At 32.0% G+C, this 14,527-nt stretch overlaps 1 protein-coding gene across 2 annotated transcripts; it reads left to right on the top strand.

The window, feature by feature from the left end:
• The first annotated feature begins 1,618 nt into the window (after positions 1 to 1,618).
• Positions 1,619 to 11,917, top strand: REG (proteasome regulator gamma). Of its 2 annotated transcripts, none has more exons than XM_074114419.1 (6): positions 1,619 to 1,778; positions 2,126 to 2,301; positions 4,160 to 4,328; positions 6,616 to 6,786; positions 7,841 to 8,001; positions 10,937 to 11,917. In XM_074114419.1, exons 1-6 carry the CDS (start codon positions 1,755 to 1,757, stop codon positions 10,962 to 10,964), a joined length of 729 nt encoding a protein of 242 aa, XP_073970520.1. In that variant the 5' UTR covers positions 1,619 to 1,754; the 3' UTR covers positions 10,965 to 11,917. The 2 variants fall into 2 exon arrangements, with proteins under 2 accessions (XP_073970520.1, XP_073970521.1); XM_074114420.1 differs by having other exon boundaries at positions 1,624 to 1,778; positions 2,135 to 2,301.
• Positions 11,918 to 14,527: the final 2,610 nt, after the last annotated feature.

Raw genomic sequence — 14,527 nt, 5'->3', positions numbered from 1 at the left:
TGCAGTACGTTTAAAGGAATCAGCTAAAACATCTTTGGAGGATCCTTCGAAATATTCGTGCTATTTCTCAATTTTCAAAAGGGTTTTCAGCAACTCATTTAATCCCCGTTAATCCTGAATCAGTGATTGTACTATACAATATACTGAAACGACACTCTAGAGGCAGTTTTAATCATTTCAATTCCCTTTAAGTACCATTTATGAAATTTTTCTGAATAAGCGTAAAAAATAAACCATTGCAGATTCATATTTGTGCATTGAGTGTACGAACCTTTAAAAAAAAAAAAATAGTCTTATTACGTTTAAAGTAACGAGCTACCTAAATGTGTTGCCAAAATTGTTGAAATTGAAACCATGAAACTTGCTTTTCCTGGGCGTTATTTACAGTTAAAACTGCAATTTCTTAACAGGTGGATTACTTAAAAACATATTTAAAATTTATATAATAAAACTATAAATTAAAAAACTAAACTTTAAAATTCTATAGGAAGAACCAAAACTGACATGTCAGCAAAAAGTACCGTTTTATTTCTTTACATGCATTGGACCCTCTAATTAAGTATTTGATAAGCTTCTGCCATCTTGTGGAGAAAGCAAGAACTATAAGCGTCACAGTAAAGTTAGATTTTACTAATTTTTTTTTTTTCTGTCACCAACAAAACAAGGATGTCGATTTCTTTTATAGCAGCTTTACTTTACTTTGGCAGCACAATACTATTCACAATATAAACACGCATTAGCGTGAATTTTCTGTGCATGCAAAACTTCTTTTTTTCACATATTCTATCTTGAATCGGCGAGTAAAGACATTAGAATTGATCGTGATTTTAGAAGTAGATTGTAAAAATAATAGCTTTTTCCTGCAATTGTTGGGTTAATCGTAACTAGTATACTTCCTTCTTAAATGAAAGTACAATATGTGAATTGAAAGTAATTTTTAAGTTTTTTTCAATTACAAATAATAAAAAAAACTTTATTTTGGCAGCAGCTTATTTCTGCCTTACAAAAGTTTAGCAATAAATAGTAAAACTATGCAAATAATACAGGTGGATTAATTAAACATATTTTTAAAATTTATATAATAAAAAATAGGTTAAAAAACTAAACTTTAAAAATGTATAAGAAGAACCCAAACAGACTCGTTAGCGAAAAAGTAGCCTTGAATTTCTTTACATGCACCGATCCGTGAATTAAGAATTTGATAAGCTTCTGCCATCTTGTGGAGAAAGCAAGAACTACACTGAATTTCCCCATGGAATTAGCTTGGGTTGAAGTTTTTGGAATATGTTGCAAAAGTGTAAGGCATTTTTTTTTACATAGATTTATTTTATTAACTTCGTTAGTATAAAAGAATCTAGGCATAGCTATTTCATTTTAAAAATTTCTTAAATGTTGATTTTAAATTATTGATAAGTTACGGGATGGTATTGTATCACTGAAGAGAGTACATTTTATTTATTTTAAAAAAGTACCTAATCATTTTACTTAACCTTTTTTAAGTATTTAAGAGAGATATCGATGATCAATTTAGCAGTAAACCTATTGGATAGATATTCTACTTAGTGAGAAATGTTTGAAGGTCGATATACTTCATTGCAAACTTGCAATACTTTTTCAACACCTATCACACTGTGCAAGCCACTCTCTCAGTGGAGGGGAGTTTATTTAGCAGGCTGTGGTACAGCCAAGTCCATGAGGTTCTAAACACGTTTCTTTAAAATTTGACTTAACATCTTAATTAACAATATTATAATATGGCTAGCTCGGCGACAGACAAGGTATGTAATTCTTAATTCAAGTTACTTACAGATTTCTCTATTTGCATGCTTCACACAAGTACTTCATTCAAGCCATATAACCTACCTTCCCTAATTCATTATCTTTTTCGTTTTTGATAAAAACCTTTTAATTTGTCTCTTGTTTTGAAGAAATGTATTTACTTTAATAAGTGTTTCGAAAATCTGTGTTTAAGTGCAAAGTATATCAACTACAATTAAACTATATTAGCTGGAGCCGATCTTTTGCCTTACCATGTTTGCATATGTATTTAAGTTTTATTCATGAACTTTCCATAAATTTACAATGTAATTGTAAAAATAAAACATAATCCTTCATAATATTTTAGGTACAACAGTATAAAGACAGCCTAAAGCATAAAGCCGAGCAACTTATATTGAAAGGATTTCCAGAGAAAATAGTATTGTTAAATGAATTATTAGAATCTCCACAATTGAATGAAGACCTAACAAATGTTCACCAAAAAGTAAACATTCCTGTACCAGAGCCTGTGGCAATTAATAGGTAAGAAACTTAATTAAAAAGTGTCGTGTTTCCCTTAATTGGTTAAATTCATAAAAATATTGTCAACAAAAGTAAAGTGAAGGTAGGACTTTGATTTTACTTAATCTGATAGCAAGGTTAACTAATTCTTACAATAAGGTTAAACTAAATCTTACAGTAAGGTCTATCGTTAATTAGTAAACGGGGCACCACTTGAGTAACTTAAAGTGAGTTATTTAATAATTAATTTTTTTCTTTACTCAAAATCAAAATCATTTCTTCTCCATTTCTATATTAATAATTTCTAAAGTTTTTTCTAGCTCAAGGAAAGGCAGTCTTCAAGTTAAATATGAATTCTGCGACTTCATGGGACTGCGTAACATGAATATTGCATGACATACAATTTAAACTAGTCTGTTTTTGTCGTATTTTTTGGTCTATTGTGTCGGCAAAATCTACCGAAAATTAATAATAATTTGCATTTTTTATCATTTTATGAAATTCAAACAGGTAGTTTGCTTTGGTAGTGCTATATAAAGATAAAAAAAATTGACATCCTTTGTCTAATTGTCAGAGCCTCAGAAATCCCAAAATTCAAGCAAGTGTTCAGTTAGTGAGAAGAAAATAATTTCATCTTTATAAATTGAATTATGTACTAGTTTTTTTTTTTTTTTTAAGACGGTAATTTACAGTTCCAGCGCAATATATTTTAAAAATAAGAATGTAGAGGTCTTAATTTCAAAAAATTTCAGAGCAGTAACTGATAAATTAATTGAATGTTTGGCTGTAGTTACTTATAAGTTATAATGGTTGACGTAGGCCAAAAAATCATTTATTTTGAAAGAAAGTTATTTGTGGACAACTATTGCAACGTGTTAAGTACTGGTTGGAGATACATTTTCTCTAAGTCAAAATAAGTCCTATATACGTTTTGAGGAATTAATTCTCAATTTTATCTTTTTATAATTTTGTATTTTGAAAATAATTCAACAAATGTTGCAACAAACAACCCAACATTTTTTGTTACCGTTCTTGAAATGAATAAGTTAGTATTGCTTGAGTCATCTTTGTATATGACTTGCAAATTTTTACAAAATAGAACGGAATTTCCTATTACCATATTTTCTGTCAAAGAAGATCTCTTATATTCGATAATTTGTGATTTTTTTATTTACATTCTGACGTAGTCTTTTAATAAATTTAAAATCCCAACACGTGTTCTTATATTATTTTTACTTTTCCGTTTCCTTGTAGCTGTTTGCAGTATAAAATTAAAAATATCTTTCTGATTTAAGTTCTACATAATTTGTTCGGTAAATTAGATCTATTTATTACTCTAATCGCTTTCTTTGAAGTGATTGGTGCAGACATTGTTTTTTCCAGAAGCTTGGAAAATATTTCTCGTCTTTAGGATGCCAAAATGGCCAAATATTTTGCATTAGTTCTAAACCATTCTAATTCCTTCAATATTAGTGCATATGCTTTGCTATGGAATAGTAAAATATCGAAGAATAATTAGCAGATATTTCGCAATAAAATGCTACGTGTCGCCAGTGGGTTTATTCTTAACGAATAAATTTATAGGGAAGTATATATAGACTAAGGCTTTGTAGATAATTATTCACCACACTAATTTCTATAGAAGATACATCGAATTGGGTAGAAAATAGACCTGCCACGAAATGATGAAAATAAAATTTCAAGATTACGAAGGCTTAATCAAACTTACGTGGTTATTTTGAGGAGAAAAATAACCTTCCAAAGGTTTCTGTTATTTTACCAGTCAGAAAGTTATTAACATTGTTAGTATGGGCTTGAAACAATAAGTTCCCAATTATTAGTAAGGAATGTTTTCTTAAATCTATTTTGATGATTACAGTTATGTAGATGAGCCAGCCCCTAAAAGACTGCGTATTGAGAAAAATTGTGTGGAAGGGACAAAGGTATTGGCTTTAGAGACTGGTCCAGTGACTTGCAATCAAGTATTAATGAAAGTGATCAGTACTGTAAAACCACATATAAAACAACTGGTTGAAGATGCTAATCTGGTAAGTGGTTTCGTATAAAATTTATTTAATTATTGTTAAAATAGATTCAAGTAGAATATTTACTTCATGGAAAATTTTTTGCTTCAATAGAAGTACAAATAAATACCAGAGTGTCAGTTTCCGTCCTTTAGGACACTTTATAAGCTCATGGGTGTACATGAACAAATCTGACCCTGTAATGAAGAATTTATTTCCTTTTTGGAAATGTTATAAACAAAGTTTATAAATAACATTTAATTGCGCCGAATAATAACTTCAAAAAGTGCGAACAGTCTGGCTGGCAGCATTTCAAAATATGATACTAGTCTATTTATTTAATTATAAAGTAAAGAATAAGGCTTTAATCGTAAAATAACAGTTGGCCCAAGATGGGCATGACAAGATATTTCAATAATGTTAGTAGAAAACGAAAAAGTGGCCTTAATTGATTTTAATTATAGTCTATCGGTTTTTTTTAGTAAAGATTGTTTTCAAAAATGGTCAGCTAACTTTGATTTATTGAAAAACGTTTCTCTCATCATGAAATAAGGCCTTGCTGGTTTCCTTAAATGAGGCCCACGCAACGGTCCAAAACACCGTGCAAATCTAGGTTCAGTTTGAATGGGTACATACGCTTCCTTAGGCATTTTTAAAGAAAATTAATAAAGTGGAACAGTCTTCTATTTCTTTTTTGATTTTCATGGTAAATATTTTTATCATTTCTATTACTTCTTTTTTTTGGCTAATCAGATCACATTTTTCTGAACATTAAGAGATAATAATTCAACGTTGGCGATCGTCTGAGTGTAATATACCGTTTGAATAGTATACCAGGGTCGCTTGAAAAGTCCGTGCAAAGTCAGAGAGATAGCACTACTGGCGCGTATCGAGGTTATGTTTAGTTTGTAGCATCTCTTGGAAGAACACACACCAAGTTTCAGCCAGATCGGTCTATTTCTTTGTGTTTGGCATTCGTTTGAATCGAGGAAGTCGAGTGATTTTCAAAAAATGGACGAAAAAGAATTTCGTGTGTTGATTAAACACTACTTTATGAAAGGCAAAACGCCTCAGGAGACTAAAGAGAAGCTTGATAAACATTATGGTGACTCTGTACCTTCGATTAGAACAGTTTATAAGTGGTTTCAAAATTTTCGGAGTGGCCATATGGGCACAAGTGACGCTGAACGTTCTGGACGCCCTGTTGAGGTTACTACTCCAGAAATCATTGATAAAATCCATGATATGGTGATGGATGACAGAAGAGTGAACGTTGCGTGAGATTGCTAGTGCTGTGGGCATCTGGAATGAACGGGTACATAATATTTTGCATCAACATTTGGACATGACAAAGCTATCCGCAAGATGGGTGCCGCGATTGTTCACGCTTGACCAAAAACGAAATCGTGTGAAGTGTTGCAAGGACGGTTTGCAGCTGTTCCAGAAGAATCCGCAGGACTTTAAGCGTCGTTTCGTCACTGTGGATGAAACATGGATACATCACTACACTCCTGAGACCAAAGAACAATCTAAACAATGGGTTACCAAGGGGGAATCTGCGCCAAAAAAGGCGAAGACCGTTCCTTCGGCCGGAAAGATTATGGCGACTGTCTTTTGGGATTCGCAAGGAATAATCCTCATCGACTATCTGGAAAAGGGTAAAACTATTACAGGTGCATATTATTCATCGTTATTGGACCGTTTGAAAACCGAGCTGCAAGAAAAACGCCCACAATTGGCCCACAAAAAAGTCATTTTCCATCACGACAACGCACCAGCTCACACCTCAGCAGTTGTGGTCGCAAAATTAATGGAATTAGGGTTCCAACTCGTTTCACATCCCCCCTATTCTCCAGACTTGGCTCCCTCGGACTACTATTTGTTCCCCAATATGAAGAAATGGCTGGCGGGAAAAAGATTTTATTCAAACGAGGAGGTGATTGCAGAAACGAATGGCTATTTTTCAGACTTGGACAAATCCTATTATTCGGAAGGGATCAACAAACTAGAGCAGCGTTGGACGAAGTGTATAAGCCTAAAAGGAGACTATGTTGAAAAATAAAAAAGGTTTACCCCAAAAAATTAAGTAGTTTTTATTTTTGCACGGACTTTTCAAACGACCCTCGTAGAACGAAAAAATAGTTTTACAAAATAGAAACCAGAAACAATAATGTGCCAATTCCACTCTTTTTGTGTTGTATAAAATGATCGGATGTTACGAGACAAAAAGATGTGGTACTAAGTATCAAAAAAACATGGTATTTTTACTGTTCTTTTAATTTTATTTATTAATTTTTTTTTTTTTATTCAGTTAAAGATGTGGATATCTTTTATGATTCCTAAAATTGAAGATGGTAACAACTTTGGAGTGTCAGTACAAGAGGAAACTTTAGCTGAAATACAATCTGTTGAATCTGAAGCTGCAGCATTTTTTGATCAGATTTCGCGATATTTTTGTTCAAGAGCCAAGATAATATCCAAGGTAGAATGTTTATTAAAACTAAGGATTTTCAATTTTTATATTATTGCTTTATTTTTTTATTTTTTCTACGCTGAATTTGGAATTTTTTTTCACAAAGCTCACTGATAATAAGGAATCATCTTATGTCAAATATTTTTTGAAAAAAATAATTTTATTAAGGCTCTGAAGAACTGAAGTCCAGCTCTGTATTTAAAACCATTATTCTAGGATGATGGTAGTGCTACATGATTGTTGTATACTGTTTCAAGGCATAATCAGTTTTTTAATTTCATTCAATGGTTCAGCCAATTAAATGATCATTTGCTGATTCCTTATTATTTGGAAATCCTATGGATTATTTAAAAAAAAAAAAATGATTTAAAATAATAACCAGTTAAGCCCGGAATTTAGTTTTAAAAACTCCCCCCACAGTGTGCGGAATTAAAATCAGACAATGACGTATATACACGTCGAACGCAGGGCAAAACCAACCAAAAGTTTACAACGTCGTAATAGTCACTGCAAGCGACTTTTTCTGCAATCTCTGGGGGCCTTGAGTTTACAGAGCATTCTGTGCTCTTTCAAAATCTTGCACCGCTTCACTTATGCATTGCTCTAGTTAACTAGGGACGCAACAGCTTTTACAAGGAAGAAAAGAGTTCAGAATTCTGTGCAAAATGAAATCATGCTCGTACTGAGGACTGAATCTCTATCTAAGGTATAAAAACTGCATTGCACAAGGGTTGAGAGCTTCTATTTGTGTGCGTAACTCCCAATCTCTAATGCGGAGACCAAACATGTACCAACCACTTATCATTTGGCTGGCTCCCTCCACATCCCTCCGTATAAAATACTTGGCAGTTCTATTGGTAAGATAAAGGAAACATCCCACCAAATAATATTCTTATTGTATTTTATTAAAATTTCGAGTTTTTATAGTTAATGGCAATTTTATATTTTTCACAACGATTATTCACGTCGAACGCACCGTAATAGAGATTTGGTTTAATGTGTGTAGACGTAAAACACACTTAACAGGTTAAAACTTATTTACTAAATACTATCATGTGAACAGGTCGCTAAATATCCACATGTCGAAGACTACAGACAAGCGGTGAGAGAATTAGATGAAAAAGAATATCTGAGTATGTGGCTCGTCATGTGCGAAATACGCAATCGATACAGTACTTTGCATGATATTGTCACGAAGAATTTGGAAAAGATCAAAAAGCCAAGGTAAATCTGTTTTATTGGTTATTTATTTTGTTAATACGTCCGCGTAAATGTAAACTTTAAATACTATTAACACTACCCTACCATTTAATTAAATAGATTTTCTATTGCATTTATTTCAGGCAATGCTTAGCTTAGAAAGTTTATTCGTATGAATGAGGGACTGAAATATGCCTCAGTTTATCAGTGTAATTTTCGTATACTTCTTCATTCTCAATAATTGCCTGTCCCTGTTAAAATGTTTATTTTATTGGACCTTCTTTGTCCTTTTTGAAAAATAAACGCAATTTTAATGAAACTGTTGAATGAGAATCGAAAAAAGTCGCTCAAGTCGTAAAAAAGTCGTATCAAGCTGATTCAAGGAAAACCACTTGAAAACAATCAGTGTCGCAGTTTCTTAAGTGTACAGTTTTCAGCGATATCACTAATGAATCCTACTGAGATTCCATCAGAGTGATCCCCTTAAAACGCCCAAGAACTCCTTTAAAAGCATTTCTTGTAAGAATGTAATTTCTATTGGCCGCCTACAATTAAAGTTATTAATTTTACCGAATTGTCTTGTCATTTGTTGTGGTCACCTTGAATTTAATATTGATATTGCTAAAAGTTGTCCTGGTGAAGTGACTGTATATGGTTAGGTTAGAATCAGGAGCGCTCTCCTCTGAGCTCGAAGATCTTAAAAAGAGTTCTTAATTATTGGAAAAGAATTTTAATAATGAGTGATGATCGACTTCCTAAATTATGTTTTAAAATACTTAAGGATCTAAATAAACTGCATGGTAATACGAGGTGTGGCTAATAAATAACGAGATTATTGCTGTAAAACATTTTATTTTAAAATTTATACATAGTTATTATCACCTTCAATATACACCCCTCCCCTATCCCTACAACGCTCCATGCGAATTTACCATTGTTCGAAACAGTGCTGGAAGTCTTTTTCTGTGAGCTCCTGCATGACGCGTGCCGCTTTTTCTTTCACAGCTTCAAAGGACTGAAATCGTGTTCCTTTTAATGCAGATTTGACTTTAGGGAACAGATAAAAGTCACATAGGGCCAGGTCAGGCGAATAAGGCGGTTGGCCTAAAACTGGGATGTTGTACTTGGCTAGAAACGTCTTGACAGACAATGCAGTGTGAGCCGGCGCGTTGTCTTGATGGAGAACCCCGTGACTTGTTCTTCCACAAATCGGGTCGTTTTTTTTCCTTACTCTTTCACGAAGTTAAGCAAGTACCTCACGGTAGTAATGTTGATTAATTATAATCGATATTTTCATCCGTTTTGGACGTGGAAGGGCGACTTGGGCGGTCATTATCTTCGACGTCTTCTCGGCCATCTTGGAAACGCTTGAACCATTAAAAAACTCGCGCACCTGATAAACATTCACCGCCATAAACTTCTTTTAATAAAAGATAAGTTTCAGTAGCGGTTTTACCCAGTTTCATGTGAAATTTCACGACAATTCGTTGCTCTACTACATGTGTAGTAATCATGTTTTCGTCAAAACGAAACTAACAACTCTTACCCAAACGACGGTTCTGGTCAGACAGATTTCTCTACAACGTGAGACGCTGCAATCGAAAGAGAAGGCTTTACGCTGCATAGCTGTCGGTCGTTAGGATTTGGCGCATGCATAGTTCTTCTGTAGCAGCATCAGTCTCGTTATTTAATAGCCAATAGTGGTATTGGTTTTCACAGTTACAGAATTATTGAGAATATTAAGCATTAAGATGCTAAAATTCCAGATTTAATTGCAAAATGAAACAATCATGCCGAAACAGTAGATAATGAAAGAGTGTTCCAATCTGGTTATAGCACTATCTATAGTAATATTAGCAACTTGGTATTTAAGGAAAAATATCTGGGTTATAGAATTGCGATTGATAAACTTCCAGTAGTAAGTCAGATGAGATTAGCGAGTGACAAATCTATTAGAAATATGGTACAGCAATGGTGGATACCAAGCTATTGATCCCCCTAGCACAGGGGTCGGCAACCCGCGGCTCGTGAGTCGCATGCGGCTCTTTTATCCAAATTTTGTGGCTCTTCAGCCTGTCCAAAATAAATTGTACATTTCAATTTTATTGCAAAAAGGGAAAATTTCATTTATTAAAGTAAAGATATTTTTTCAAAAAGAATTTTAAATGTGATAGGTTTGAAATTGAATATAATTATATTAAAATACAGTACGTAATATATCGGATTGCCACCATTTTCATTCAAACGCAGGTTTAGTTATTATTTATTTGTTTATTAATTTGCAATATGTGAAAATAAATATATAAAACAGTTTTATGTTATTAAATATCATAAAATAATAATTTGTGAATACAAATGATCTAGAGAGTTTTTTACACTATCATCCTTGCGGTTCTTGGTAAGATTTATTAAAATTATTTTAGGAGAAATGGCTCTCTACTTAAAATAGGTTGCCGACCCCTGCCCTAGCATTATGTACATTATGTAATTTAAATGCCAATGAAACACTTCTTAAATTTTTTCTCCCATATTTGGAATCACTACCTAAAACAGTATGTGACAAATAATGAACACCAGTTTAATTAACTTGTTGACCATTACCTCTGAAGAACACTTAAATAAACCTTATTACAATATTATGTCACTGGCGCTCTAAAGTTTAGAGCATTTGTAATAAATGAATAAATACTAACAGGTATCAAATTTGATAGGAAAACATTTTTATATTATATAAATGTGTTTTATTCTTTTCTTTATTTCTGTCTGTTAAAAAGTCTGTGGAAATACAGAATATTATTGTTAAAAACTAAGTACAGTATTTTGCTATCTATCTGAAAGTTTCTAATGGTTAATTATGACGGCTTCAGATGGAATTTTAGCTAGAGCCCAATAATCTGAATTAGCTCAGTGTTTCATGTAGTGGAATATGTATTTATAATTTTGTTTATTTCTGTTTTAGGTCAACCAACTCCGAATCTCTGTATTAGAGCATTAATTTCAAGATCTCATCACAGAGAAACAATGAAAGGATTTTTTTAAGCGGGCACTTCCAGTCCAAACGTCAAAATAAAGCACTTAAGATAAAAAAAAGAAAAAAAATAACCAACTCCCGGACGAGTTAAATCATATAAAACTATCAAACTACCCTATATAATTATGTGGTTCTAAAAAAACTCTACTATAATTATGGAAAAATAGTTTTTTATGTAAACTGTAAAAACTTTGCTAATCAGCAAAAAAAAACGAAACAAACTTTTTTTAAAACTCTCAGTATTTTATAGTTTTTTTTTTTAAATTCCTTCAGTTTTTTTTACTGATAATGTTATCTGTTTTTTTATGTGTATATTATGATGATGCGATTTTAATTTTAATTTTTTAAATATTTGTATGATCCCTAGTTCATTTAAATGAATTTACTAACGAAAAATAGTAGGTTTGTAATTGATAAACGTTTGTTAATTTGAATATATTGATGTTCAGTAAAATTGTGGCAGCTTTAATTTTTATTCAGTGCATATTTTGTTGCATTGATATTTTTTTATTTTTTATTTTTTTATTTAGAGCTAAGGAGTAATTCACTTATTGCGCCCTCCAGAAGTTGTGTAAAAAGTCCCTCAGATTTTGGGGCTTTATTCTGGTTTCAGATTGTTCCAGTACAGGGAGGTTATAAATTCCTTATTTCTAATATCGTCGTTATTATGTAGCCTTAAAAATTGGTTTTATTTTAAAAATGAAATCATTACTGCAAATAATAAGTTTGTAACTAAATATACTTAAGTATGGCTCATACATATTCTTAAAAACTAAGTACTAAATATTGTGATATAGTTTAAATTGAAAGACACTCCACCATAAAAGTGCTAATTTAAAAAAAAACAAACAAAAAAAATAGCCAACATTTTCAGTAAAAAGAATTAAATTAAAAATGTGCTTCAACAAATTTTTCTTTTTTTAACAGAAATGAACCCTAAATAAAAATATTTCATGAACCTTAAAAGTAATTTCTTTCTACTGTTAATTATTTACTTTTAATAAACTTTTCATTATTTTTATTGGACAAAATGTATAATTTAATGTATACATATTTTTTTTTAACTATCTTTGTTTTTCGTCCGGGCTAGTTGTAAAAAAGGTGTTCCCTCCTTCAAGTGATTCAAGTAAACATGAAATTTATTTATAAAATTGTTTTATTTTTTCTTTTATTTATTGTCTAAAATAGTAATTTTTTTGAAAACAAAAAACAAATTTAAGTAACTTAAATTAATAATTCTGAATACTTTTATTCCTCCAGCTCTTTTTTCTTATTTCTTCTATATACATCTATTTATTCACTTATTTGCCCAGTGATCTTAAGAAACATAACATGATGTGATAAAATTTTATCCAAAGTATTAATATTTTGACCCCATAAAAAAAAAAAAAAAGGGATTTTTAGAAAAATGATGGTTGGCAGAAGTGAGTGTACAGTTTAGCATAAAATTGAAAACTTAAAGGGATAAACAGTGATATTGTCTTGAACGTCGTTGGAAGATTTTTCCCTTAACCATTTCACAAATTTTTAGTCAATGCTTAGGAAGAAGTTATTTTTCTGATTAAGGAAAAAAAATATCCAAAATAGTTATTATTTTAAAACATGAACAAAAGGCCGTCAACAGCATTTGGTCCTATAATTTTACTACTGGGAGAATGACCTAATAACGAGGATTAATGCATCATCTGTAATTCAACAGCAAACTAAGTGAGTAACAGTATGGATTCACTTAGCAAAGCACGATAAGCGCAGATGTACAAGTTAAAACCCTCTATTGGGTGTAATTCTACTTAGGTAAATAGAGTTTTATTATTTTTCTGTGGATTTTCTCTAAACTTGGTAAGTTGTGCCTCAGGCAAACGGTTATTTTTTTAAAAAAAAACATTAAATAACATTCAGTCTATCTATCTACTAGGCCTAGAAACTGCTTATCTGCTGAAATTGGAATACAAATAAAAATTACTATAAAATTGCAACAGGGAAGGGATTAGCTATGAGGTTAGCATACTGGACTCCCACGCGGAGGTTCCGGGTTCGAATCCAGCAGCTGACCCCTTAGATTTTCTCTTCCTAGGAGCTTCTTACAGCTCACTGTCCGGTGATGGACAGTGTTGTCTGTAACGAGAGAACACTGTCCGGAGGCCGGCAGTGCACTGGAAAAAGCTCCGGGCGCTAATGACCTCAGCTGTTGATGCGCCAAAAAAAAAATTGCAACATAAAGATGAAACCTTTTCATGAAGAATGAATTTTCATATTAATTTAGAAATTAGTAATAAAATTTAGGAGTTAATAAATAATCATACTTTTCGCTGTAGCATTTTATTTATTTTCTGATAAGGATATTTCAGTCATTTTCATAGCTGCACCACCTTGGCCTTCGGTCATTGCCTTTGGCCCTTGCGTTGAGTGTAAATTTCCTGAAGTAAATGCCATCGCCAGATCTAAAAAGGATCGCAAGTGCTTAAATTACATCAGAAAAATATAAAATGCTCAGATGCCTTCGACTACTAGGTATTAGGCGATTCAGATGAATGATCTGCAAACACATGATTTGGCGTCACCGCTTTTAGAAAGGGCTTTAAAACTACTAATTTTTTCCCTGCTTCTTTTTCACACATCAATGTGCTTATATGATGAAACTTTTCTCTCTAAGAAGATACTAAATTTACTGAAAAGTTCATTCAATTTTCCCATTAAACTTCAAAACCACAAGTACTAAACTTAGACTTTCCCTTTTTTCTGAATTTCTACTTCCAAAACTAGGCGACCTGTTGGGTAATATTATGTAATATTAATATTAATTCCTGGTACAAAAAATAGGATAGAACGAAAAAATAAGGAATTCTTAGTAAATCTAAAGATTATTTCCTAAAATTTCCCATTTTTCTGAACCTCTATATTCCAATCTAGCAGATGAAATGAGACTATCCAACTAAGGAATAGCAGTGAAACGTTAGAAGAAAACAACTAAGGAATTTTAATTAAAAACTAGTAAAAAATTTTCATTTTTTTCCTTTTTTTATAATCTACTTCTAAAACCAGCCGACCTAATGTGTATGATCAACCCCTAGCATAAGAATCGAATTCTGGATGTAGAAAATAATGAATCTCTAGTAAATAGAGCAAAGCAAGCATTTTTTATTGCAATACTAAACCTCTACAAGCAAAAATAGCCTACTTACTGTGTATTACCCAAACCAGGCATAGAAATGGAAAGTTTAAAGACAAGAGATAAGGGATTTCCATTAAAACTGGTAGAGATTTTCTACTTGTTTTCCTGAAACTCTACATCAAAAAGTAGGCTAAGAAAAAAGTATATTATCCTACCCAGACGTAGAAATGAAATAGTAGTATGAGAAACTAAGTAATAAAGAATGAGTAACTAAGTAATAAAGAATTCTAGTAAAATTGTTGGAGATTTACTATATTTCCCTTTTATCTGAACCCATTACACCAAAAACTAGTAAGGAATATTGTCTAACACAGGCATTAAAAAAGAATGTTAACAGCAGAAAATTA

The sequence above is a fragment of the Rhodnius prolixus genome, unplaced genomic scaffold, assembly GCF_049639745.1.
Source record: "Rhodnius prolixus isolate KJV_2025 unplaced genomic scaffold, Rpr scaffold_7, whole genome shotgun sequence".
Lineage (NCBI taxonomy): Eukaryota > Metazoa > Arthropoda > Insecta > Hemiptera > Reduviidae > Rhodnius > Rhodnius prolixus.
Note: the sequence above shows the minus strand (reverse complement) of the source record. Positions and strands in the feature narration are given on the sequence as shown.